At 37.0% G+C, this 25636-nt stretch overlaps 4 protein-coding genes across 8 annotated transcripts; 2 read left to right on the forward strand and 2 right to left on the reverse strand.

Moving 5' to 3' along the window:
• Window positions 1-115: 115 nt before the first annotated feature.
• On the forward strand, window positions 116-4914 carry GRF11 (general regulatory factor 11). The gene is made up of 7 exons (XM_088510314.1): window positions 116-390; window positions 1224-1530; window positions 1908-1995; window positions 2118-2227; window positions 2316-2464; window positions 3553-3587; window positions 4646-4914. Exons 1-7 carry the CDS (start codon window positions 324-326, stop codon window positions 4649-4651), a joined length of 762 nt encoding a protein of 253 aa, XP_088366440.1. The 5' UTR covers window positions 116-323; the 3' UTR covers window positions 4652-4914.
• An 837-nt stretch (window positions 4915-5751) lies between these two features.
• On the reverse strand, window positions 5752-7885 carry LOC132189151 (alpha/beta-Hydrolases superfamily protein). Of its 2 annotated transcripts, XM_059603730.2 has the most exons (4): window positions 6986-7882; window positions 6330-6422; window positions 6174-6241; window positions 5752-6090 (listed from the first exon to the last, which is right to left on the reverse strand). In XM_059603730.2, the coding sequence occupies exons 1-4, from the start codon at window positions 7613-7615 to the stop codon at window positions 5919-5921; spliced, it is 963 nt and encodes a 320-aa protein (XP_059459713.2). In that variant the 5' UTR covers window positions 7616-7882; the 3' UTR covers window positions 5752-5918. The 2 variants fall into 2 exon arrangements, with proteins under 2 accessions (XP_059459713.2, XP_059459714.2); XM_059603731.2 differs by lacking the exon at window positions 6330-6422 and having other exon boundaries at window positions 6986-7885.
• A 2206-nt stretch (window positions 7886-10091) lies between these two features.
• Window positions 10092-17848, forward strand: LOC132189152 (melanoma-associated antigen G1-like protein). Of its 4 annotated transcripts, none has more exons than XR_015909056.1 (10): window positions 10092-10609; window positions 11518-11604; window positions 12162-12280; window positions 13302-13350; window positions 13446-13692; window positions 15048-15200; window positions 15531-15636; window positions 16698-16812; window positions 16972-17551; window positions 17656-17848. XR_015909056.1 is itself a non-coding variant. In XM_059603734.2 (10 exons), the coding sequence occupies exons 4-10, from the start codon at window positions 13303-13305 to the stop codon at window positions 17482-17484; spliced, it is 771 nt and encodes a 256-aa protein (XP_059459717.1). In that variant the 5' UTR covers window positions 10092-10609; window positions 11518-11604; window positions 12162-12280; window position 13302; the 3' UTR covers window positions 17485-17551. The 4 variants fall into 4 exon arrangements, 2 of the variants coding, with proteins under 2 accessions (XP_059459717.1, XP_059459718.1); XM_059603734.2 differs by lacking the exon at window positions 17656-17848 and having other exon boundaries at window positions 16972-17066; window positions 17478-17551; XM_059603735.2 differs by having other exon boundaries at window positions 10093-10609; window positions 17478-17551.
• A 1472-nt stretch (window positions 17849-19320) lies between these two features.
• APRL4 (APR-like 4) lies at window positions 19321-22644 on the reverse strand. The gene is made up of 4 exons (XM_059605586.2): window positions 22009-22644; window positions 20907-21094; window positions 20696-20820; window positions 19321-20046 (listed from the first exon to the last, which is right to left on the reverse strand). Exons 1-4 carry the CDS (start codon window positions 22219-22221, stop codon window positions 19616-19618), a joined length of 957 nt encoding a protein of 318 aa, XP_059461569.2. The 5' UTR covers window positions 22222-22644; the 3' UTR covers window positions 19321-19615.
• Window positions 22645-25636: the final 2992 nt, after the last annotated feature.

Raw genomic sequence — 25636 nt, forward strand, 5'->3', positions numbered from 1 at the left:
GCTAATCCAACAGCCGTCAGTGCTCGTTTCAGTCAACATCACCCCTCATGTGACCCTCGCTCACGCATAATTCCCATCCAACGGCGATTTCTTCTCTAACCCGAGTACCAACCGCTGAGATCTCACCTCCCGAGGATCCAAAGGGTTCGCAAAATCAAAGCCCCGTCTGCCACCGTGGATCATACCCCCACCCCTCCAAAAATCACATCCAACGGCCCGATCGCCTAGTACCGCATATCAGAAAGCGGTTGGCAAATTCGTAGGCTTGCATTTGCAAGAGAGAGACTACAGCATAGAGAGTCGCGTAGAGAGAGAGAGAGGCGATGGAGAAGGAGAGAGAGCAACAGGTTTACTTGGCGAGACTTGCAGAGCAAGCCGAGCGATACGATGGTATGATAATCTGTGGATCTCTGTATTTCTTCTTTTTTGTTCTTGATGAGGAACTTTGGTAATTATTTCTTCATTTCGATTATTATTTGTCCGATCGGTGTTGTTTAATCATGTAAGTAGTTATGATGTGTTTAACCAAGTGTTTCCCTTCTGGATTTTTGACTCTACCGAATCCAACACAAACTGAATTTTAAAAAACTTAAAGATATTTGGTGAAATCTGATCAAATCCTTAAGCAAAAATCTCAGAGAAGACGACTTGTAGCTTAGTTCATCGTAGCTCATTTCGAGATAGCAGATGAGAAATAACTCTTCCGTAAAGTGAGCTTAATGGTTTCATTTCCGTTTGGAATTTGAGCAATAATAGGTTAGGAGAATACTTCTACTATAAATGTTTGAAGAAAGCTGAAGAAAAGGAAGGTATCGTCTATGAGTGTTTTTCCTCCCCCTTGTATTTTTCCAGAACCAAAAGAAGCGTTGATTATGATTTGTGATTTACTTAGCATTTGAAATGAGTCTGTTCATCATACTTCACTTCCTTAGAAAATTGTTTCGAATGTGGTTTTGTGAAATCTTTCCTTTTCGTATTTTGAAGCAGTGTTGTTTGTGGTGCAAATGTAGCGCTTATTTGGGTTGATAGTTTTATCTTTTTCTCAGTGATTACATCCATGAAAAACGAAGTTGAATCTTTATGTTATGTGGGGCATCCAGAGGTGGATTTATGCCTCTAATCATTATTGCAGAGCAATAGCTGGCGATGACTAATTCTTTGACTTTTGATTTTTATTGTATGTTAGATGTGATGGTCCATTTGTTTTTATTATCTTGTTGCAGAGATGGTTGAAGCGATGAAGACAGTTGCTAAATTGGACGTGGAGTTGACAGTGGAGGAGAGGAACCTGGTGTCTGTTGGGTATAAGAATGTTATTGGGGCAAGAAGGGCATCATGGCGGATATTGTCTTCTATTGAACAGAAGGAGGAGGCCAGAGGGAACGAGCAGAATGTGAAGAGGATAAAGGAGTACAGGCAGAGGGTTGAAGATGAGCTTGCAAAGATCTGCCATGACATATTATCAGTCATTGACAAGCACCTCCTTCCATCTTCCTCAACAGGGGAGTCGACTGTTTTTTACTATAAGATGTGAGAATTCTTTTACTGTTATTCTACTTGTTTTAGGTGGTGAGATACTTTGAAATAATGACCTATTGATTATCAAAATAATAGCATTTTGGGTGGAGATTAATGGTTTCAAACCATTGAACATTAATTCATGCAGCACTTTATACAGTTTGATTCTTGGGCAATGATGAGGGTGAATAATTTACTTGCCTTTTTGTGTATACATTTTCCGTATTGAAGGGGATATTGGTTTTGGAAGCGCTTTATCATGATATTCTATATTTCTTTCTTCCACAGATTCTGTGATTATGCAATTTTGGTTTGTATATGAAACATGTGTATCTGTTCGTGTATGAAGAATACATCTGCACTGTGATCCTTATATTTCACTGTCGCAGGAAAGGAGATTACTATCGATATTTAGCTGAGTTTAAAGGGAGTGATGATCGTAAGGAAGCTGCGGATCAGTCACTGAAGGCCTATGAGGTGTGTGTAGTTTGGCTTCTCTTGCTGAAGCTCCTTTGATCTCCCAGTATTTCACTTTTCCCTCCCTTTTATGTTTCCATTATAGTTATACATTGCTATCTGGGTTTCCTCTTATGCTGCAGGCCGCTACAAGTACTGCTTCTTCTGATTTGCCTCCAACTCATCCCATCAGACTTGGAATGGCTCTAAACTTTTCTGTTTTTTACTACGAGATTTTGAACTCCCCTGAGAGGTTGACATTCATCTCTCTCTCTCTCTCTCTCTAAGTAGAAGTAGTAGTGCCACTTCTGATTTTGTTTAACTGTGTCTGGATTGTGCAGGGCCTGCCACCTGGCTAAGCAAGCTTTTGATGAGGCTATTGCTGAACTTGACAGTCTCAACGAAGAATCCTACAAGGACAGTACCCTTATTATGCAGCTACTTAGGGATAATCTCACGTTGTGGACTTCAGATCTGCCAGATGAGGGAGGTAATTGTCATTCATCTCTCTCTCTCTCCCTCTCAGTTTTCTGTACATTTTATTGCTTCTTTCTTTCTAAACTTAAATTCTGTTATTGGTGGAAAAGAAACGCAACTTGATGTATAACTGCTTTTAGCAAGAAGAAAGCTTAAAAAGCAACACTTTTTATACTTTCCTGTAGCCTAACTTAAAGATTTTACGTGATTAAAGATTTCTTGTTCAATTGTAAGTTTGAATAGCCGTAAAGCATACACAAAATGGGATCTGAAAGTATTTTGTTGTGGGTTAATCTTTGCAATGGGCACGCTCATATAATTCAAATTTTGATTTTCAATATGATAATTCATATAAGACCTTTTAGGATTGTTTTTGTCATAATTATCTGGTGGCATGTGAGGTAATTTTTCGAGATTAGCCTCGAAACAATTCCCAGACCTGGTGCCTTGGTATGCACTTCATGACACTGGATTTCATGTGCCTTATGGAGTGATATCTTCAGCCATGTTGGGCTGTCTTGGGTTATGCCTAGATGAGTAGTAGACTTGTTTGCCTGTTGGAGATTATGTGGTAGCTTTTAGAGTGCAACTATGTGAAAGATGGTGCATTCATGCCTTTTGTAGTTTATTTGGAGGGAAAGAAATTACAGAAGTTTTTGAGAACCGCAAGAGGACGGTGGTAGAGCTTCTTCAATACTCTTTACCTTTGGACCGTTGTGTTTGTCTATCCTAATTTACTTGGTTTCCATAATTTTTTTGTTCTTTTTTTTTTCTCCTTTTAGCTAGGTGTTTCTTTTGTATACTTTTTATGTACCTGGGTTGCACTTTTCACTTTTTAATGATATTTCAATTACTTTTTTGAAAAAAACTACTGGATTGCATTAGGTTTTTGCTTTTGTAGAGATAAACTTGAGAGGCGTATACTCTTAAGGCCTGATGTTCATTCCAAAAGGGACTACCATCAAATAATTGAATAAATTTATTTTGTTTGAGATGTCTAAAATGTCAACTTAGTTTCATTATTATCATTACTATCATAGATTTTTGGTTTTATGAATTTTACATTCTGATTCCTTTTATATTGATTTGCTAAATTTGCAGGTGAGCAACCGAAAACTGATGAAACTCAAGCAGAGGTGAGATATATTTGATTTCTATGCTGCCTGAGAAAGAAAAGACCATTGTCTACTTGTTGGTTTGGCTAGTTTAAAATGTTTATCAGCTCTCTTATCCCCGTTTGTTTCGGCATAAAATGTTTTTTGTAAAATGGTCTCCCTATTTTTGAGTGTTTGACACGGAGTAAAATGATTAACCAAAAAATGTTTTTAATTGATCAAAGAAAGTAACCTTCACAAGGTGTAAAATGATTTATGCTTCTTATCTACGTAAACTATTTTTGGCTACTCGTCCACACTCCTAGGTAGGCAATTGTGAGAGGGCTCCTTATAGGGTCTATCTACTTGAGCAGGTCGTAGGCTACCCAAACACTTGTTCGGGCAAATGAGCCGCATAGTGTGTTTTCGTCCCCTGCAATTTTTGTTATATTGATTTGGGCAATGTTGTTGTGCTTTTTTTTTCTTTTTTTTTTTCTTTCCTTTGGGCCTTTTAATACCGTATATGGCACAACATTAATCTGCATCGTAAATCACGAACACATGATTCTAAGTACACAATGTGGAAATCTTTAAAGTTTTTGTTAAATAACTAGAAAAACTAGTTCCAGCACTACTTATTACCTAATTTGTATTATTTTAATGTTGATTGATGATTGTCGAACTATATTTGAGATGATTTATCACATGTGCATGGAAGATTTGTTTTGAAGTTTGTGGTATATAAATGAACATATATGATTATTATTAGTCAATATGTATATATTTTAATTACACATAATTTTTAGGTTGATTTTGTTTAGTTTTTTTATATTAATATTTTTATGTTATGAACAAAAATTGATATTTATAGGTTAAAATATGATTGACTGAAAATATAAGAATTTTTTTAAAAAGTTTTCATATAAGCCAAATGCCAGAAAATGTTTTCTGACTAAAAATATTTTCCGACATAAAACATTTTAGGCCGAAATAAACATGGCCTTATTTTGTTTTTCAAATTGATTTTGTTTTTCATTTTTGTCCCATAGATTTTGTTGTTTTCTTTTTGGATCAATTACTCACGAGCATTGAATTTGCAGAGTTAGTTGGAGAGAGTAATTCTTTGAACCTGGGTTCGATGAAGGAGGAATGATAGGGTGCTCTGCCGGACTTATCTCCTCACTAGCTGTAGGACTGAGATTTGTGACTATTGGCTTGTATTAATTATTATCTGGTATTCTAAATATTACAATATCTGCTACATTTGTGATTGTTATGGATATTCTATTGGCATGATTTACCTTGTCAAAGTTGCCCATTATGAACTTGAGCCGCAGGCTATTAGGCTGCCTCCTACCTTTTCTGCTTATCAGTTGCAACTGATTTTTTCCCCTTGTTAATTGGATGCTTGGTCCATGGACCTGAATGATGTTTTTGTTCTTAGAAGTAGCACTTGGTTTCTGTTCAACATCCAGACACATAAATCTAATATTTCTTAATTTAGTTTGCCATATTACAAGAGGACATTGATTACTGAGAAGCTGATTCTAAGGGTTGTAGTATCTCTGGAACTGTCGGAAATTAAAATTGTTTAATTGCATGCTAGAATGACAATTTGTCTGCCTTCGGCCCTGTCTAAGTAATTTTAAAAATTTCTCGCATGTCCTAAAAATAAGGTGATTTTTAAAATTATCATTTGATCAAATTTTAACGGTGATTAGTTATGAGTCAATGATGATTTTAAAAATTGCATCGTTCTTAAAGAGGCCCAAGAAGAACTTCTAGCATTATTCGCCATTTCTAGCCCTTTCTAACTGTTGGTTAATGGTTATTATCAAACCTGGAATTGCATCACCAGATTGATGTTGTTATTATGTAGATTTTTGCCTTTGAATCTGTACCTCAAGGGTTTTTAGGTCATCTACTTTGAATATAGTTGATTGGCTGATATACTGATCAGCAGTTTAATCACAAATCAAAACGAGTTGATTTGGGCTGAATGACACTGATCCAGTCAATTAAGAGCGGAGCAAGCAGATGGCTTATTACTTTCATCCTGCAGCATCTTTCACGTGCATTTGTGCAGATGTACTTGGATGGTAGCTAAGTGTTTTTATTTTTTTATTTTTTGGTGCAAGTGGTAGCCAAGTATTTAAGTGCTCACAGGTGGAACTTGAAAGCATATGACATTATATTTGTAGGAAACTATATAATTTCTGATATAAATGTTGCTGAAAATGAGGTATCCAATACCTCTGTGCCTAGGGAGTCACAAATTTAACCGCAAGTGAAAAGTTACACGTCAAGCCTTGAAACATAGAATGAACTCCCAAGAGTTGATAACATATCTTTGTTTATGCCTCCCTTCTGTGTTTAAGTCGGTTGTGGCTTTGATGCTTGGGAGACGGGTTGAATGGCGGCTGCTGCAGCCGGCAAATCCACCAGAAAGGATATCAGGTGCTTACAGAAATCCTTGGGTTTCTCTACATTGAAGGCATGCCCAGCATTCTTGATTACTACCAGGTGAGCATTATCCCCCAAGTGCCTGCATTTTCCATAATACCCAGTTCAGAAAAAAGAGTCGATCAAGCTTCGAAATCAAAATAAGGGGTCAAACTTAGGGTGGACCTTTTTAATCTGTAAGCTAGTTCCAATGGGAATACTTGATCATGCTCTCCCCAGATTATCAACGTCGGCTGCATGAGAAGTGAAAGAAAATTATCACCCATTTTGCATTAGATACTTTGTGGGGGAGAGAGAGAGAGAGAGAGAGAAATGTCGAACCTGAGAAATTTTTGGAAGGTCTGAAAGTTTCCGATCTTTTGGAATAGCTCGGATCAAGTCTCTCTTCTCCTCCACATATTCCGTGCACATTGACTGCCCATATCATTAAAGCCTTGAGAGCAACTCATTGTGAAACTTAGCCCAACCAAGAAATGGATGAGAAATGAAAAAATAAAATTTTTCTTAGAAAAATGTTTGGTTTTCATCTTATCTCCATAAAAAAAAATAATAATAATAATAATAAAACATGAATTTATTAAAAAAAATATATTCCCGTTAATATTTTTTTTAATCTTTTCTTATCTTATCTTATGGTTAAAAGATTGATGAAAAATGAATGATTATGTGTCATGTGAGAGGTATTCCCAAGTTTTTAATGCTGACTTGGTCCAATAGAATACAAGTTACTAGAAGTAAGTCAAGTAACTAGATGTGTCATGGAGGAATGCTACAATGCATTCTCCCCACATTCATGTGAGTGCGATTCCAAGTTTTTAATGCTGACGTGGTGAAATGTGAATGGTCCAAAAAGATGCAACGTTTTTCCACCCAGAAAGGGAGGGGGGGGGGGAGGGGGGGGGGGGGGGGGGGTGGTCTCTCAGATTCGATCAAGAATCAAAAGAGAAAGATAAGAATGAATGTTGGAGATGGCTTACGTCAATGAAATCGGCGAGCAAGCAAGAGGGCAGCAATCCCACCGGAGGCGGCCTGAAAAACGTGTAGCCCGTCAATTCCCGAAGCTTCTCGGGCGTCTGCGGCACCAAAATCCTCGCCGCCTCCTCCAAGTTGGAGACCTTAAAAACTCCTCCCCTCAGGTCCTTCTCCTCCATGCACACCCCGGCGCAGCATATAACCACTCTCTCCACCATCTCCTTATACTGCCACGCTATGCTGTATCCGACGAACCCGCCGTAGCTGAGGCCCACCAGGCTCAGCCTCCACACCGAGTGGGCCTCCATGACCCGCATCACGCACTGGGCTTGGAACGACTCGGTCCGTTCCGGCCGGGTCGTGACCGAGTCCCCGAAGAAGACGAGGTCGGGGACGTAGACGTTGAAGAAGGGGATGACGTGGCGGACGACATCGGCCCACTGCCACAATGCGTTGGCTCCGAGTCCGTGGATGAGTAGAAGGTTGGGTTTGCTCTCTTTGCGGGCCTTGGGGACCCAGCAGTGCATGACGGTGCCGTCTTTGAGGTCCGTCACGGTGGATTGGAGTCCCCACTTGGTGAAAGCGGATCGATAGCACCAGTTCTTGTACTCCGTGAAGCTGAAACACTTGGTCATTTTCGAAACTATTTGTGTAGTAGAAACTAATCGGTCATTTTTTTTTCTCGTGGTGTCCGATCAGTGATGCCGATTAAATTAATGAAATAGTGGGTTGAAGATATAAAGAAGGGCAGGCGGATCTGGGTTTTGTGTGTGGTGGGGGCCGGGGGGAGTAAAGAAGCAAAGCCGGGGCTGGTAAGAACAATGAATTAGGTGAAGTAAATAAACCTAACTACTCACTCAGCCTACTCCAATGGAGTCTGAAGGCAAGATTCGTACGGCCTAACCCGGGAGAGCAAAAGTTAACCCAAAAAAAAAAAAAAAAAAAATCAAGGAATTTGGATCACGTGTTGTATGAATTGATTATTATTATTATTTTTTTTTAATATAATGATATGATTGGAAGTTTTTTTTTTAAAAAAAAAAAACAAAAAACAAGTGATCGAGGAATTTCGAAGGCAAGATTTGTCACATCACGTGGTCTATTGTTGATCATTGAAGGTTGGGCTTGGGCTTACTTAAGAATTGTCTAGTAAAAACACAGACTGCTAAAAAAAAAAATAGTGAAAACTGAGGGCTGTGAGGTGTACTGGGAAATCCTTTTCCATTCATGTGATATGACAAACTTGGAATTTTCTTACCAACTCGAGCAAAATCATTTATTAAAAAAAATAAAGTTCTCAATAATAGTGTGACTTCGTTTGAGTGTTTGTTTAATCTGAAAGGTAAATTATTAATAAAAAATTATAAACAGAAAATATTAAAAATTATTTTCCCCATTACGTTATATTAAAACATTTTTCAACAAAAAGCATCCTCTATAATGTTTTATCAAAGGAATTTAATATACCCCTTCTCTCAAAAGACAGTTTGACGTGTAATTTTCATATAAAAAAGATAGCATAACACTTATATATAAAATAATAAATTGATTGATTGATTGATGTGTGCAGTTATCTTTCGACTTATTTTAATGGAGTAGTGATTTAGTAAATATTGGTGTGCATGAACAATATGCACGTCGATATTATAATATTATAAAATATAATTAAAATAATATTTAAACAATTTCTTATAAACATGTTCAAGGTCTTGTCTACAAGTAATGTAAGATTATTCCTCAACCCTCACATGCAGGCAAGTATTTTTTCTGGTTCTTGTTACGAGGTAAGTAGTGTGACCTTCATTCGTCTTGCAGTAGGCTTTGATACTATGAAGAAATTTGTGGACCTAACTCATCTCATAAAACCGGTTTTATAGGAGAGGGTTGTTCATTCTTCATAAACATGCTCAAGGTCTTTTTCATAAGCAATGTGAGATTATTCCTCAACATTCTCCCTTACATGCAGACCGGTATTTGTTCTAGTCCTTGTCTGGAGGTAAGTAGTGTGAGCTTCATTCGTCCTGTGGTAAGCTCTGATACCATGAAGAAATTCGTAAGCCTAACTCATCTTATAAAATCGCTTCTATAAAATAGGGTTGTCAATTCCTTATAAAGATACCCAAGGTTTTGTTTACGAGCAATGTGGGATTATTCCTCAACATGCCCGAGGTCTTGTTCATAAGCAATGTGAGATTATTCCTCAACGCTCTCCCTTACGTGCAGACGGTGTATTTGTTCTGGTCCTTGTCAAGAGGTAAGTAGTGTGAGCTTCATTTGTCTTGTGGTAGGCTCTGATATCATCAAGAAATTCATAAGCCTAACTCATTTCATAAAACCGGTTCTATAAAATATGGTTGTTAATTCTTTATAAAGACGTCTAAGGTTTTGTCCACAAGCAATGTGGGATTATTCTTCAACACCCTCCCTCAAATGCAGGCCTATATTTTTTCAGGTCCTTGTCATGAGATAAGTAATGTGAGCTTTCATTCGTCTTGTGGTAGACTCTGGTACTATGAAGAAATTTGTGGGTCTAACTCATCTTATAAAACCGATTCTATAAGAAAGAATTGTCCATTTCTTATAAACATGTTTAAAGACTTGTCTACAAGCAATGTGAAATTGTTCTTCAATATGTCCTACACTGTGCTCCTCTCAGATGACTTGCATAATAAGCTCCTTCAATTGCTTCTCAAGAGTTGTTCATTCCTTATAAACATATCTAAGGTCTTGTCCACAAGCAAATTGGGATTATTCCTCAACAAGTCCTAACTGTGCTCCTTTCATATGACTTATATAATAAGCTCCTTCAATTGCTTCACAAGCCTTGACTCAAATTATGTCTCCAGAGTATCCTCTTTGCGTATGGGATTGCTAACGGAGGCCATTGCATAAGCTATTAAATCATAAATTTATAGCACTCGCTTTTGGTTGCGTGTGTAGGGCATGCTCTTTTTTTCTTTTTCTTTTCCTTTTTTTTTTTTTTTTTTTTTTTAAACATGTTCATATATAATGATGATTCAAATTAATGACCTCTAATTCATGGGTATGTTACTAACTGATTGTATTCGAAGAGTATATATTTCTCATATATAGAAGACATTTTTTTTTTTATAGATTCAGTTGAGTTTGGAGAAACCGAATAGAAATACCCCAAGATGTGCAACCAAACAACAGCACTCTCTTCTTCCGCCAAATAACCCACACGACACAAATCGCGAAACAGAGACAGTCACAGACTTGCAGCGCCAACGGCTGCTTCCCACGGCTGCATCCCACGGCTGCACACCGTCTATTCCAGCCTTCGCCACTACCGCAGAGAACGCCGTCAGCCATAGACTTCCGTTCCCGCACTCAGCTCAGCGACACTGCTCGGACGTTGCATGTCAGGAGCCCCTGCCACGCGTGACATTGCAGCCCCACGCACAGCCAGTGGCGGAGCCACGTTAGCCTGTGGCACCCCTAAAATTTGAAATATATATATATATATACCCAAAACAGACTCTTTAGACACGGCACGCCCAAAATCAAAGTCTCTCTCTCTCTCTCTCTTTCGTTCTTTCCATCTCACGACAGACGCTCCATCCTGGCATCCTCCAATCGGCTTTGACAGAGCAGTCGAACTCGAACAGGTCTTGTTTTGGTTTTCTTTTGTTTTTTGTTTTGTTTTCTTTTTCTTTTTCACTGATTCACTGAAGAAAATGGTGTTTCATTTGGATTTTGGGTTGATTCAAATCGTTTCAAAATTATGATCTTTGTTAGTATTTGCTCCTTTTCTTCCTGTTATTTTGTATAAAATTCGTTTTTTGTTATATGTAATGCTGTATCTTTTCTTTTTCTTTTTCTTTTTCTTTTTTTTTTGGGGGGGAGGGGGGGGGGGGGGGTTGGGGTGGGGGTGTTTGGGGTGGGGGTTGCTGGGGATGTAGAATCAGGTTTTCCTTTAATGATTTGAGCATTGTTTGCAAAGTTCATTAATTTTTGGTTGGCATCATTTTGTGGTTTTTCATGAATTGTCAGTGTCCCTAATTAGAATTTCAAATTTTATGTTGTTCTTCCTTTATCTTTTATCCTTTAATGTTGGCTTATATAACTTAAATATCTCACATGTTCGTAGTGATTTGAAAATGTTGTGTTCTTGACATCTTGTAGTTGCAGTATTATGATTGCAGAATCACAAAATCATATCAGAGATCAAACATTGATTGTAATTCTTTTGATATAACGCTACTACTACAATTTGCCCTTTTTTCCGGTTAAGAAAACTGGGTTTTTCTTCTAACATTTCAAGAGTTTGTGTGGCTGCCATTAATTGCTGATTGTGGTTTCCAAAAGCTTTGACTTGATTCGTACAGTTTAATGTGAACGAAATAATCTGCAACACTAGGAGTAAAATTTGATGCAATCTCAGCCTTAACAGGCATTCAGACTCTCTTTAGATATGTTTTTTACTCTTGTGAAATTATGTGCTTTTGTTAAGTAGTTGAGGACGGTTCCTCTCTCTCTCTCTTTACTGAAACCTTTTTTCTGTAAGTCTGTGCAGGCAATTGTATCCATAAAGAAGGGTGCATATCTTTTGAAGTGTGGACGAAGAGGGAAGCCCAAATTTTGCCCTTTTAGGCTTTCTACGGTGTGTACATGACTTAGCATCTTTGTTTAGAATTATGAGAGTGTTACACTTTAGTGTAAATGCAGGTTTATAATGCTTCACATTTATAGTAATGATATTTGCTGGATCAATGGTAATGAATTGTGTTTGAGCAGCTAGTTCCCCTATAAAGGAAAGACCTAACTAACTCAATTATCTTGTCATGGAGAGCTGTGCAATCTTTGATAAATTTCTTTCCTAAAACATGTGTGGGATCTTTTAGACATTTGAAGCATCACTTGTTGTGGATAGCCTGCTTGTAGCATTTCGTTATACAAAATATGATTTAGATTCGATACTTGACGATTTTGTACTTCTAAGAGACCGTAAAGTGCAGCTCTAGACACCTTTTTTTTTTTTTTTTTTGTGTATTTGTATTTGTCTTTTTGATATAGTGCCGGCATGTTACATTTCTAATATATCAATTTAAACACATATTTATGAACTTTTATAGATATATTTTTCGTGATGTATGTATTGTGTGAATTACCAAATTTTTAGGGAGAAAATTTTTAGGGCGCCAAAATTTTTTTTTGCAGTACCTCCAATATAAATTGTCTGGCTCCGCCACTGCGCATAGCGTTACCCGCCGTGACAGCAATCACCAACACCCATGCCCAGCGGAAATCAACCCACCCTTTGCACGACTTCTGCACAGGTAAACCACTCTAGAACGGTGGCTTATTTCGCTATAGAAAAACACCTCAAAAAAGTACTCCTTTGATACCGGATGATAGGAACCCAAGGGTTTCTATCGATTAAAAATCATAAAATACATAAACTGAAGGGATAATAATCGACCACCTCCAATGACCACTTCGAGGAGGTCTGGGCTCCACAAATTGCTTATAGCAATTGATTGAAATTATTCTCTTTGATGGATTTGCCATACAGCATCTACATTGGAGCAAAACAAGCCTAACATGGAAATAAAATCAAAGGAAACGTAATAAGCAAGCATACTTGAGACAAATTAGGAGAGAAATGTGGGGATTATTTGAGAATTCTACCATGTTTCTCAAGCAATCCCATTTATTGTCTTTATAGAAGAAAAAAAAAAAAGTAGAAAGAATTGATTGATGGTTGATTCTACATGCTAATGGGCATCGAGAATGTGTAATGAACATCAGTAGTGATGACAATGGTCTACGCGTGAGGTGTGGGAATCCCAACTGAGAGCCTATTTAATTCGTCTTTTGTCCTTGGTGTTGCCTGAACAGGACTCAGGTTTGGGATTTGAGACGTAACTTGAATTGTTATATGTCGTAATTCTATCTGAGGCTGGACGACTTGGCAAGGCTTATTATTCAGTTAGCTTGATTAAATTGGTATGTTTCATATTGTGCTCGTGTTAAACACGAGCCAAATTTGAAACTAAGCGTAGATGCGTCATGGTATATGATATGAAAACCTATAATGGCAAAACTTTTTTCAAATCGGGTGTCTCTCTCCCCACTCACGTACCAACATGGCCTCTTCTCTTGCTTCTTTTCTTGATATGCATCTTTTTATTCATTATTTTCCCTCTTTACTGTTGTTTGATGGGTATTCTAATTGATTGATACCCTGACATCAATTTCAAGATCTTAACCCCCCAGAAAAAGGAGAGAAGATACTAAAAAAGATTGTCCTTTGAGGTCTAATTTTATGTTTCATATTTATGGATTTTTGTTCTGCAGGATGGCTAGTGCTGGAGAAGATTTTTCTCAGTTTGATATTTCAAAAGAGGTATAGTTTTGTGTTTCACCTTCCACTTGATCATTCTTATGTTTTTGGGTTAGAAAATATGTTCCTTCTAATGCACAAACGCTATTCTTCCCCAGGAGAAGGACAAGCTTGTTGCGGAAGTAATCCGTTATGTCCTTTTCAAAACCCACCAAAATTTAGGGTGCCCAATTAAGAGGGATGAGCTCACTCAACTGGTTACTAAAAACTATCGTCAGCGTGCTCTTCCGTCTTTTGTGATTAATGAGGCTAAAGAAAAGCTCTCAAGCATTTTTGGCTATGAGATGAGGGAACTTCAAAGATCTCGTCCTTCCTCAGCAAATCAAGGGCGCTCTTCCCAGCAAAGTGAGAAGCTATTACCTTAAAGTTTATGATGAAGCATATCATTTTGTATAGCAGGCGTGAGGTGTTAGGCTCCAAACTGCACTAAATAGGCTTATCAACTGAAGTAGTGATCGCATGTCTGCCCATGTGTTTGTTTGAGTACAAATCCATGTTTTGCTTGTTACAGAGGTGTGACAGCTCTGAGACTAAATGAGGTTTCCATGGTTAGGAACAACAGTAAGGGTGGTCCAATGTTTTTGCTTCATTTATTCATTTTTTAGGTCCCTTGCCTTGTGTCCCTTGATTTGACCATTTTACTCAAAGGACAAACTTGTCTGTGACTTCGATTACATTACTTTTAGGTTTTCATTAAATAGCATGCCTGATCTATTTTTCTGATAAGTTGTAGTGGATTGGCTGTGATCCAAATATAGGTTTATCTTCTTCATATTTGTAGTATTTTGCATTTGAATTCAGTCCTGGATAGACAAATTATAAGAAATTGCAGTAGTGTTCATGGGTTGGCAATGGAAAAGATAGGGCCAGCAGGCCAGATGTCTTAAGTAATATATTGTGCGGTTTCATTGCATATGTGCAAGCATGTTCACGTTTTGGGATAATTTGGTCTGGAACAAAGTCACTTGTGCACGACAGTCACTTGAGCACGAGGCACATGAATATATACATACATAAAAAATATGAATAGATATATGTATTGTCCATACATACATACACATATTAACTTATATATTTGTGTGTTTGCGCGCGCGCATTTTGATACATTGGATCAACAAAGTGCAGCTTGATCCACCCTATGAAGCTTTAGATTACAGAGTTGGATTATGAGATCAGGATTTTTTTCTGTTGCTGATTTCACCAATTAGTTGCTGCCCAGCTGATGATCCACTGGATCGTCACTTCTATTTCTTATTTATTACTCGGTTGTAAGAACTTCTACCTCTGGCCACCCTGTAGCAGGCCTCTTCCATAAGTGGCTTCAGCTTCCTTTCCACCTCCATGTTTTTTTTTTCAGCACCCCTGATCACCACTATGATCACCACCTTGCTACTGAGATTATACTTTTGTAAAAGTAGTAAAAAATTATCACCGCCTTGCTGCCGGAAGCTACAACAATCACTGAGATTATAGTTTTATAGTAGTAAAAAAAAAACTTTCCTAAATGCACTCAAAGCCTATTGATGTGTTTTAATAAGGAAGAATAAGAATCTTGGAGTATCTTGACATGTTCAGCACCATCTGGAGATGGCATGCAGTGCCGAGATATCTTTTCCCTTTTTATTTTTTTATTTTTATTAATTTTTTTTTTATTTTTTTTATTTGGGGTCTAATATAGCTACATTAATCCATTGCTCCAGGTGTTGCAGATGCAAAATCCTATGTTCTCATAAGCCAGCTACCTGCTGATGTCTACAGAAAATATGTTGAGGATGTAAATACAACGCACCTGACTGGTTTCACTTTCGTCATTCTTAGTGTTGTATATTTAGCAGGTGGCAAAATTCCAGAAGGTATATTTTCTGGTTAAATTGGTATTATGTAGTGACCCGGAAAGAAGGCAGAATATTTCTGTTGGAAACATGCCCAACTTTCTTCCAAATTCATGGTTGAAACTTTCATCTTTTGAAGACCCTGCTCATCTCTTAGTGGACTCTCTTGCCTCATGGCGATCAGTGGGTTATTTAGTAAAATGTGAAAGATCAGATTGTTAGCATCACCTCATGAAGTTTTTGGCTTATGATTCTCACTTAAAATTTTGAGGGAAAAACTGCCATATGTTACTTCACTTCTTATGCTTTACTAACATAATCGAGCTTATTCTTGTGGTGAACTCATTGCAGAGAATCTTTGGCATCATTTGAGGCGAATGGGATTGTCTGATAGTGATGAAATCCATCCGGTCCTTGGAAACGTGAAACAGGCATTGGAGACACTTGTCCAGCAAAGGTTAGAATTGTTTGATTGGGTGGATTTTTTATTGGGAAATCATGATAAGACCCCTAAACGATTTTAACATTAAGACTCTGGTTTTCAATTTGATAGATTTTTTAGATCCAAGTTTGGGTTCAACATAAATGCAGAGAGAAATGATAGGGGTAATGACTCTTTTATTAACATATGAGTACTAACATGATGTAGAGCTTATTCATTGGAGATGATCAAAACAATAAATAAAGAAAAATGCTACGAATACCAATGAATAAGCTACACATCATGTTAGTACCCCCAGTATTTCTAAAATGCAAAACTTTCAGCCACTTTTCTGTCAAATAAATTACATAAATCGTCTGAAATTACAATTATGTCCTTCACATAAAAAATAATAATAAAAGAAAAGAAAGAACCATGGAGGCCGTGGACTAGGTGCCATGAAAGCTGACCCCCATTGCCCCCATGGCCGTGGAGGACCAAACTTCCCGGGCCATGACTGGATGACAGCCCGTGACTAGATTCCTCCATGGCCATGGAGGGACCTCCACAAGGACCACAACCATTGACGTCGACCTCCATGGCCCACAGCCATGGAGGACTGATCTCCAGGGCCTCTAAGGCTGTGGCCGTGGAGGTCATCCACAGCCACGGAAGTGCCTCCTCCGTGCTCATGGAGGTATTGGCTGTTCGCTGTTCTCCATGGTAATGGAGGCCATGGGGGTCGACCCTCCATGGCACCCAGCCCACAGCCTCCATGGAGGACCTCCCTGGTTATTTATTTATTTTATTATTATTATTTTTTAATATATATATATTTTTATTTTATAAATTATGTTAGGGGTACTTTAATATGATCTATGTTACCTATTTGACTAAAAAGTGGACAGAAGTCTCGCATTTACACTGAGGCCAAACACGGGTCTCAAATTGATTAAATTAGAAACTGGGGTCTTAATGTCAAATTGCCTAAAGCACATGGAGGGCTTTTCATGATTTTTCTTTAATTGGTCATTTATGTTGCTTTTAAATGATGCAGACAGCCAGTTGTATTAATCCCATTTCTTGCTTTTTGGCAGATATTTACAAAAGGACAAGGTTAGTGGCCCTGAAGGTAATACCTTGTTTTATGAACTGGCTGAGAGAGCTTTAGATGGACCAGTCAATGAGAGGGTTAAAGAATACATATCTCAGGTATTGAAAAGCAAATAAGAGTATTTCATTAAGCAATGTTTATATTACATAATCAGTTCTGTTTGAAATGCATAAACTCTTTAATAAGTCGATGAGAATTAGTATTACTTTACAATTTTTGTTCGAAATTTGACATTTTTGGTAAACGGATGAATGTAGCTGCTAGTGGAGCTTTTCCACCTCATTGATATTCCAGAGTCTGCTCTTTACTGGACATGGTTTTTGTGCCCATGTTCATCTGATCAGAAGTATCGGTGTGTAAAATATCTCCTGTTGAACCTGTTTGATGGTGGGGTTGTTGCTGCATATTTGCAATCTTGTGTGGCTCTAGGTTGTAGCGGATATAGGACATGGGGACTAATCAATAGCTTCTTAGGGTTGGTTTAAAAAGGAACAAAGGATACTTCTGATGCTTTAACTTTGGCCAGATAGGTAATAACAAAAAGCATGGAATTTGTTGGCTATTTAGTTTTGATTTTTATGAGGGTTATCATATAACTTGAGTAAAAAAAATTTAGTCAGTTGATGAAACGTTGCGATGTAAATGTTTGTGACGCTGGCACATGATAAATTGATAAGTGGATACTTCTTTTGGTAAAAATCTCATCCAATGTTATTTATATTTTTGGTCAGTATGGCTTTCTGAAGGTATTTTGTGTTGGCAGACTGTGAAGAAAGATGCCACCTCTGTGGACGTTGACTAGTGTTCTATCGCCATCTCTTAGCTAACCCAATTAAGGTAGAATATGATTGTGTTTTTTTCTTCTTTTCCAAGTTACTTTTGTTTTGCCTCTACTTACCAAAGGAGGCATGATGCTCATGAAATATCCTTTTGCCTTGCAGACTAAGGATTATGGAGTTTGGGAATTTTGGGAAGTTAACTGATAAATAGTAATGTGGTGGAGTCCCTGCTTGATGTATATGCTCTGAAGACATTAAGGTAACAGTTGGCATGAGTAATCCAATTACTTGTCGGGTCAGAATTCCCTCCATGGACTGTATCTGATTTATGGCCAATATATATATCTTTTGCAAATCCGAGGCTCGTATTTTCCCATGTCATTTAAGATCCCTCTAATAAATAAAAGAAGAAAGAAAGAAAAATCAATGGAAGACAACTGATAGTGTTTTCAATCATCACAAAACTCAATCATCACGAAACTGATCGTTGACATCAACAACCAATCAGCCACACCCCAACCATCTCTCCCAACTTTCACTTCACACACACCAAAAAAAAAAAAAAATTGTTGATTGCTTTTGAAGATGAGAGCTCAAATTATTGGGTGAAATGAGTTTCCAATTGATAATGCAGCTGCCTGTAGCCATCAAGCCTTGCCTCAGAATGTAGGCAAACGCATTGGATGCTCGAAGTAATTTGGTTCTTTTGTCAACTGTTTATGTGCAAACACATGATTTATATTTATCTAATTATGAGTCTCACTATAAATCAATTCGACCTTCTTTCTTTTTTCCCCCTTAAAAAGATAAAAAGAAGATCAAGCAGCTATAGCAACATATCCCCCCCTTTTAAGAATTGAACCCAAAACATCCTTGGGTAAAATTTGTCCCGAGATCAATCTTGATATTCCGGTAGATCTAGTCAAATGAATAATAAACCTGTGTAGGACGTTTAATATTCCAATACCATATAGTTAATAATTGGGATAATTTCGCTGAAGACACTTGAATTTTCACTCGATTTGACAAACTTCTTTTAAACTTCAAAATTTCTTAATTTAATTCCTTGAACTTTCAATTGCTCTCAATTTGAACTTCTCTGTCAAATTTAGCTGTTAAAAATACTAAACAAGACTAAAATATCCTTGATTTTTGTTTTTTTTATTAAAAAAAAAAAAAAACCGTTTTGAAATTAAGGGTAAAGTTAGAATTTTATAAAAAAGTTAGGATTATAAACGTCATTTAATGTCTAAAATATGACAAAGGGGTACAAATTGATTGGGATTGAAAGTTTAGGAGACTAAATTGAGAGATTTTGAAGTTTTGGAGGGAGGTTTGTCAAATCGGGTGAAAATTCAGGGGTCTTCAGTGAAGTTACCCCTTAATAATTAGAAGAAAAAAAAAAAAAAAAAGCTTAAAATTTTGTGATAAGTTCTATTATCAAATCAAATCGATCCCTTTGTCTAACTCTCTACAAATCTTCTTCTTTTTCCTTTTTTTTTTTTTTTTTTAAGGTGTCTTTACAAAATTATAATTCTACTCCCATATAAAAATTATTTAAAAAAATTAAAGAAAGAAAAAAACAAGAGACTCCAAAGACTCCATCTTTCTTTCTTTTTTTGAAGGGGCGATAACCGCCTCTTGCATATGAGGGTTATATCAACTTCGTGAAAAACCACCATTTTTTCTTTTATGGCGGTTTCTTTTCTTTTTGTTATTTGAAGTGGAATTATAATTTTGTAAAAAATCCATCCATCAGAAAAATATATAGTTTCTGTATCAGGATTGATTTGATACATACCTAAACCTCAATAATCTTTCCCACAATTAAAGGAAATAAAATAAGAAGTTTGGTCTATTAATAAGGAACTATTCACAAATTAAGCTTTTCCAATGCCAAATAAATTGTACTCTAAATCAAATATAGACTAGCCAGAAATGAATAACTACAAGATAAGAGTAACATACTTCAGCTTCATCACAAGACATTTCAACCCAACGAGATCTCTATAATGAAGGTTGTTATGACGATTTTCTGAAACAAAAAGAAGTGGCACAGTAGATTCTGAAGCCAAATGTTTTGTGGGAAGATTCAACGCTAACAGAGAAAGGTTAGCGACATTCACCCCGACTGGTGCCGGGATGTGCCGGCATCCCCAATAGAGACGGTGGCAAGGGACTTGGAAGCCCATGCCCTGGCATTCATTGCTCCTTCCTGCAAATTGCTTCTCTTGCAAGGTTCCTTTAGAGAATTGAATAACTGTATTGCTCGCCTCAGATAGGTCAAAGGATGTTCCCACAAACTCCCTAATCTCACATTTCTAATGTGTCTTTGAGCACGTAAAAGTAGAGTTGGAAAAATAAAATATAGTAATCTCAGAAGCACGAATGTGGTGGCCAAAGCCAAATACGTCTCCTGCCGAAGCAATTTCTCCGGAGATCTTGCCCATGAGAATGGGCAGCTTTCCTGCTCCGTGTTGTCGTTCTTTTCATGATTTGATGTACACCCAACTTTGTCCACAGATAGTTGATCCAATGATGCAATCTTAATGCCTAAACACAATCGTTCAAATCAATAAATATTGGAAAGAAGAAACTTCAATAAGATCGTGCAATAAAAGCATATGGATAGAAAGGTAGGTATTCATTAAAAAGATCGGCAGAGGAAACAAGTTGGGGATTCATTACTATGCACGCTGAAGCAAATCAATAACAATAGCAATAAAAGCATCCACACCTACTCTTGGTAAACCTCCTCCCCTGCTCAACTCTCTCTCCCATGCATGTGTGGATAAAAATTTTCCAATAAAGCAAGTGGGGTAATAAATAATGAGAAACATTACAACTAATTGGCCTGTATAGCGGCACACCCAGCAACTTCATTACTGAAATGGAAAACATCATAAGGAAAATATTCAGAAAGGCAAGCAAAGCATGTCCAACAATCTATGAGATATTCTGATTAAGTTTAATGACATAAGAAATAATTTGCTTTTCCCCCTTCTTTTGGGTAAGGAAGTAACAATTTGTTTGCAACTGATAAACGGAAAAAGTCCTTCTCTTCAATAACTATAAGAAGCAGGAGCTCATTATATTTTTAACTCTCTCTCATCTACAACTAGCTGCATTAATTCATCATACACATGTAAATTAAGAATCCAAAACAGACGCCCATAATAACTTCCAAACCGAAAAGGCTTACCAGTCTCATCACTATAGAAAGAAACGAGAGAACCAAGGGTCCGGGAGCCTTGATAGCGAACACGCATTGTGGAGTTCAAAAGAAAAAGGGTAGGAAACCCATGAACTCCATACTTAGAAAGTATGCTGCAGGCACTCAACCAATGTTATTCCCAACTCCCAAGATATAATTGCAAAATGTAAAACTAAAAGAAAGTTGGTCATATACAAACCTTGGCCTGATGGTCGATTCCTCAATTGCAAAATGGGGGATGGAGGGATACAAAGAAGATAGGATGGACAATCTTGGTCTAAAAATCCTGGAGAAAGGGCACCAAGATGCATAGAAGAGCACGGCTACATATTCATGACTTTTCGTGTGAACTATATTTAGTGCCCTTTGCAGTGAAACTTCATCTCCCTTCACAATAGCAAAAAGTGTAAATTCCCATTAGAACTATACTGAAACATTTGTAAGCAAAGCAAAAAGATTTATAAAAAGCAAGGCAACTTCTCAGTTAGATTGTGCAATATTTCTCAGTTCCATTAGTTGATGTATAGAACCTTTCAACGAAATAGTGTCACCATGTCAATAGTGATAAATCATGAAAACAAAATAAAAAGATAAACCTTCGGCACTATCCTATGCGATGCTACCTTCATTGTGATAATCATAGTTAACCTTTCTATCACCCGCAATAACTTGCTTTAAGTTGTAGTGACATTTATGTCCAAAGAAACTGCCTTACAAATTTCAAAGAAACGCAGCAGAAGCTAGAGAGGGATTCAACCACAAAAGCTATTGGCTTAGGTACAGCTCAATTAGCACTGAAGAGCTATTTTCTTAGTATCTTAAGCAATAGCGAAGGCAAATTGTTTATTTTCCGAAGCAATAGCAATGCCTCCAAAATGAAGATCAAATACTTGTCATTGTTTACAATTAGGCAATCCTTCAACTCACAGTAGCAATACAAAATCCCCAGTATTATTTTACGAGCTCTTGACTCTAAAATCAAATTAAAAGCCTCATTCAACATTAAAAACCCAAACTTTCGAATAACCTAATTTGATTCCTAAACAGTACAAACAAAGCACAAATGAAATTTCCAATTCCCATAATCCAGATACATACTGAAAATAGCCACACCAGATGCTTGAATTCACCAAACACTTCTTCCCCCAACCCCCCCCCCCCCCCAAAAAAAAAAACCCAAAAGCAAAATTTCCAAAAACCCACCAAGAAAAAAAGGAAAACCAAAATAGAGAAGGATTTCAAGACCAGAAATTTAGTTACATGAAAATCCAGAAGATTAAAAATAAAAATTCGAAAGATACCTCCGTTACAGTAACGAGACCAAGGGATTCAGAACCACCGTCTAAGGGACAGCTCCAATCCCGAAACCGAAACCCAAGGATCGAATCGGCTACAGACTCCGTAGGACAAACGGTGCTCGGAGATGAAGCCCTAGAATGTTCGGCGGCGCATGTTAGCCTCGCCCACACCACCAACACCACGACGATCCCCGTTCTCCAACCCCTCATCCCCATGAACCACAATGACCTCCTTGATATCAACCCAAAACCAAACCCTAATCGCAAAAAATTATTCTGAAAAGTCAAGGTCTGGACCAGAGGAAAGAGAAATTAGCACATTTGAGCGTTATAAAAGATATTTTCGAGCAATTAGTTTATCATTTCAATCATAAACTAACGGGTTTATGGGAATTTTAGTTAATTATTCCATTTGGGTAATCAGAGGAGGAGGGGATGATGAGGGGAAGGTTGGTTGGGTCTGGGATAACGAAGGCGAAGGGTGCGCACGGTGGCTTTGGTCAGAGCGCGTGTGCGAGTGCGGGTGCGTGTGCGTGGGGGCTATCTTAGTTACTATGACCAGCTTGCTATGTAATGTTCGGTTGGATTGTAGACAACCTGAAAATGATATGGAAACACAACAGAAGGTAGCCAACAATCGTGGTGATGATTCGTGGAGAGCCTCCCCGATTTTAACCCCTTTTTTTTTCCCCTTTTATGTGCACCTTTTTTATGGAGGAAAAATATAAATTTATTCTTTTAGTAATATTTCAATTTACTCCTTAATTTTTAAAGATGAATGATTTACGTCAATATTTTCTTTATCTTTTTTAAATCTCATCCTACAAATTTAATATATCAATCATTAACTTTGTGGAATCATATACACTCACATAAATTCAATGATGAATTTATCTATTTACTGTCGAGATGGTTAAAAATATAGAAAATTCTATCGTTTCTCATTTTTAAATCCTATCTTTTTTCTGCGTTTGTTTATTTTATTTTACTTCTTATGTCTAAAATTTGCTCATGTGGCATTTAATGTCACGTAAGTAGTTTTGTCATATCACTTAAAAAAAATGTTATATTTTATTAAAAAGAAAAAGAAAAAAAAAACCCAATAAATAAAGGTAAAGGGTGGCAACCGTGAGTAATACTACACCACCCTTGTTTCCTCTCAAATTTAAAGCTGATGTGGCGTGATCTTTCAAAAGAAAAAAAAAAAAAAAATTATTTTTATGCACCACATGTTATTGAGTAATGTTATAAATATGACTTCTATGATTCTATTGCCCTTTTTATCCCCCAAAATGTAACATAGAATAAAAGGGGGTTAAAAGTCCTATGTATAGCATTACTCCATGCTATAAGAGACTACGCGATATCAACTTTGGAGAATACAAGCGCACCATATCGATGACCATTCCTTTGTTTGGGTTAACCGTGCGAGCCACCACCATTTAGTGGCCAACTTAAACAAATGGGCGTTTTGTGTGGTTATTCTAATTAGAGGGTTGAGGTTGGCCCCGGGAGGCACCCCTCCTATTTTTTATTTTTTATTTTATTTTTTTGCCTTTTTTCTTCATAATTTATTTTTTAATAAAATAAAATTGTTATTACTCAACAACAATAATAATGATATTTATTATAATTATTATTATTACTATTACTATTATTGATGATGTAATTGATTGTGCGATCAAGTTTAATTAATGGACACTTACAAGACAAGTACAGTCAGTCAGAGGCTTGTTGGGAGTTGCTGACGAAAGAACTCTATGATACTTAAAGCTAACCAATTAGGAAATTATGCATCGTTGAGTGCTAGGGTTTTTGTGAAGATTGGGTAAGAGAATGGTTGTGTGGTTGTATCTTGCCTAGTGGCTCATATTTTCTTTTTGTGGAGCATCCACTGATGGAGTATGGCTTTAGCCAAATAGTGTCAAATTTTGTGCTTGCAAGGGGTTATGACCTTAATCGGAGTTCAGGTAGGAAATCATTGATGGAGTAGGCATCCTCAATGGTATAATTCCAATATCTTTTAAGTAATCATTATACGAAGTGGCTAATCAAGTAATCTGGGATTTTTGTTCTATTTTCTTGCATTGGTCTTCATGGTTTGGCCAAGACTTGCGATTTAAGCGTTATCACCTTGACTAGACCCTAGGCTCTCATGCCCGTGTTTTTCGACTTGGGTGGTCAAGCATATATCTATCTATTAGTTACCCCCATTCGGCCATTCCCATGTCTGGCCTATCCACTTGGTTTGGTATTGGAAACTTGCTCAACTACTAGGCCTTCCACCCCTAGGGCAAAAATGGGGTGGTCGGTCATCTCCTATGGTCAAGATGGGGTGACTTATTTTTTTATTATTTACTTTTTAAAAAATTCTAAATAATATTTTATTATTATTTTAAATTATTAGGACACGTGTCCTATTTGTTGGTCTAAAATTTCTGAAAAAAAAAAAAAAACTTAACCATAAACTGAATACTCTCTAATCCATTTTGAACTAAAAAGGCTCCGGAGTATAGCAATTTCCACCTCTAAAGTTGCAACAGGGCATTTATTGTGAATGTTAGGTGATAATTGTCGTGCAACATGGAACATGCAACATCTTAATTGCTTTGAGAATTTGTGTGCCCGTTGACTTGGTTTCAAGCCTTGTTGTCTAGGCTTGACTCCATCTCATCAAGAACCTAGGCTAGAAGCCTAGAATCCAAGTCTTTTCCATATTCCAAACCGGTCCCGACCAGTGTCCACCCCTAGGATTTGTTTGATAAATAATTTTGTTTTGATTTTGATTTGATACTATAGCAAAAAGTGATTGATATGAAAAAAAAAAAAAGTAAGAATGTTTTTTTTTTTTTTTTTAAAGTGAAAAAGTAAGAATATTTGGTATAGAAAAATAAAAAATTTTGTTTTTTAGTGATTTTTTTATTTGAATAATAATAAAAAATAATTGATATAATGTAAAAAATAAGAGAATATTAAAAAAATGAAAAAGTGAGATGAATAGTATAGAGCCAAAATCATGGCAAAATCGTTTATCAAACAGAGCCAAATCCCTCAATCTAGAGGCGTTAACCTCTTAATTATTATTATTATTATTTTTTGGTAACTTTTTAGGATAGTTTCACATAAATTTTGTAAACAATCGATTTAAAAATAATTTTTTTTAAAAAAAAAAAAAAAAGGAAAGGCAAAAGAACCTATTAGAGATTGCAAAAATTAAGAACCCAATCAATGATTTGACACCAACCAATAACTCAATGTAATACGTTAGTATTTTTCCTAAAATTTGACCAAAAGTACTTGTTAAAAGCAACTCCGTTTTATTTTAGAATGGAAGCTACATAGACAGCGCCACCTAGAGGGGGGAGAACAAATCCTCCCTGGTTTTTCTTCCCCTTCCTTTCCCGCGTCTTCCCTCCCCCTCTTTTTTCCCTTTTGCTTGTCTTTGCTTTCTACTTGTTTGTTTGTTTTTGGCACACTTTGTTGGTTCCGTTCTTGGGAGATTTACTCAAACTACCCACAATTTTTTGAGTGCACCGCTGTCCGCTGATCTCCTCCACGCCGCTTTGTTGTCCATCGTCCACTGCCGGGTCTATTATCGCGCCCCCCACCGCATTTTACTAGACCTATTCGC

The sequence above is a fragment of the Corylus avellana genome, chromosome 9 (genome assembly GCF_965113065.1).
Source record: "Corylus avellana chromosome 9, dhCorAvel1.hap1.2, whole genome shotgun sequence".
In the NCBI taxonomy this organism is placed as follows: domain Eukaryota; kingdom Viridiplantae; phylum Streptophyta; class Magnoliopsida; order Fagales; family Betulaceae; genus Corylus; species Corylus avellana.

Bases quoted from the DNA above. Each gene is read 5' to 3' on its own strand.
- GRF11 (XM_088510314.1), top strand. From the start codon at position 324: ATGGAGAAGGAGAGAGAGCAACAGGTTTACTTGGCGAGACTTGCAGAG. The intron at 391-1,223 runs GTATGATAATCT...ATCTTGTTGCAG, and splicing joins GCAAGCCGAGCGATACGATG to AGATGGTTGAAGCGATGAAG. The intron at 2,228-2,315 runs GTTGACATTCAT...TGGATTGTGCAG, and splicing joins ATTTTGAACTCCCCTGAGAG to GGCCTGCCACCTGGCTAAGC.
- LOC132189151 (XM_059603730.2), bottom strand. From the start codon at position 7,615: ATGACCAAGTGTTTCAGCTTCACGGAGTACAAGAACTGGTGCTATCGA. The intron at 6,423-6,985 runs GTAAGCCATCTC...TGATATGGGCAG, and splicing joins TGCTCGCCGATTTCATTGAC to TCAATGTGCACGGAATATGT. The intron at 6,091-6,173 runs GTCCACCCTAAG...TGGAAAATGCAG, and splicing joins CTAGCTTACAGATTAAAAAG to GCACTTGGGGGATAATGCTC.
- LOC132189152 (XM_059603734.2), top strand. From the start codon at position 13,303: ATGGCTAGTGCTGGAGAAGATTTTTCTCAGTTTGATATTTCAAAAGAG. The intron at 13,351-13,445 runs GTATAGTTTTGT...ATTCTTCCCCAG, and splicing joins AGTTTGATATTTCAAAAGAG to GAGAAGGACAAGCTTGTTGC. The intron at 16,813-16,971 runs GTATTGAAAAGC...GGATGAATGTAG, and splicing joins TTAAAGAATACATATCTCAG to CTGCTAGTGGAGCTTTTCCA.
- APRL4 (XM_059605586.2), bottom strand. From the start codon at position 22,221: ATGGGGATGAGGGGTTGGAGAACGGGGATCGTCGTGGTGTTGGTGGTG. The intron at 20,821-20,906 runs GTTTGTATATGA...GAGTGCCTGCAG, and splicing joins GAATCGACCATCAGGCCAAG to CATACTTTCTAAGTATGGAG. The intron at 20,047-20,695 runs GTAAGCCTTTTC...GATTGTGTTTAG, and splicing joins TTTCTATAGTGATGAGACTG to GCATTAAGATTGCATCATTG.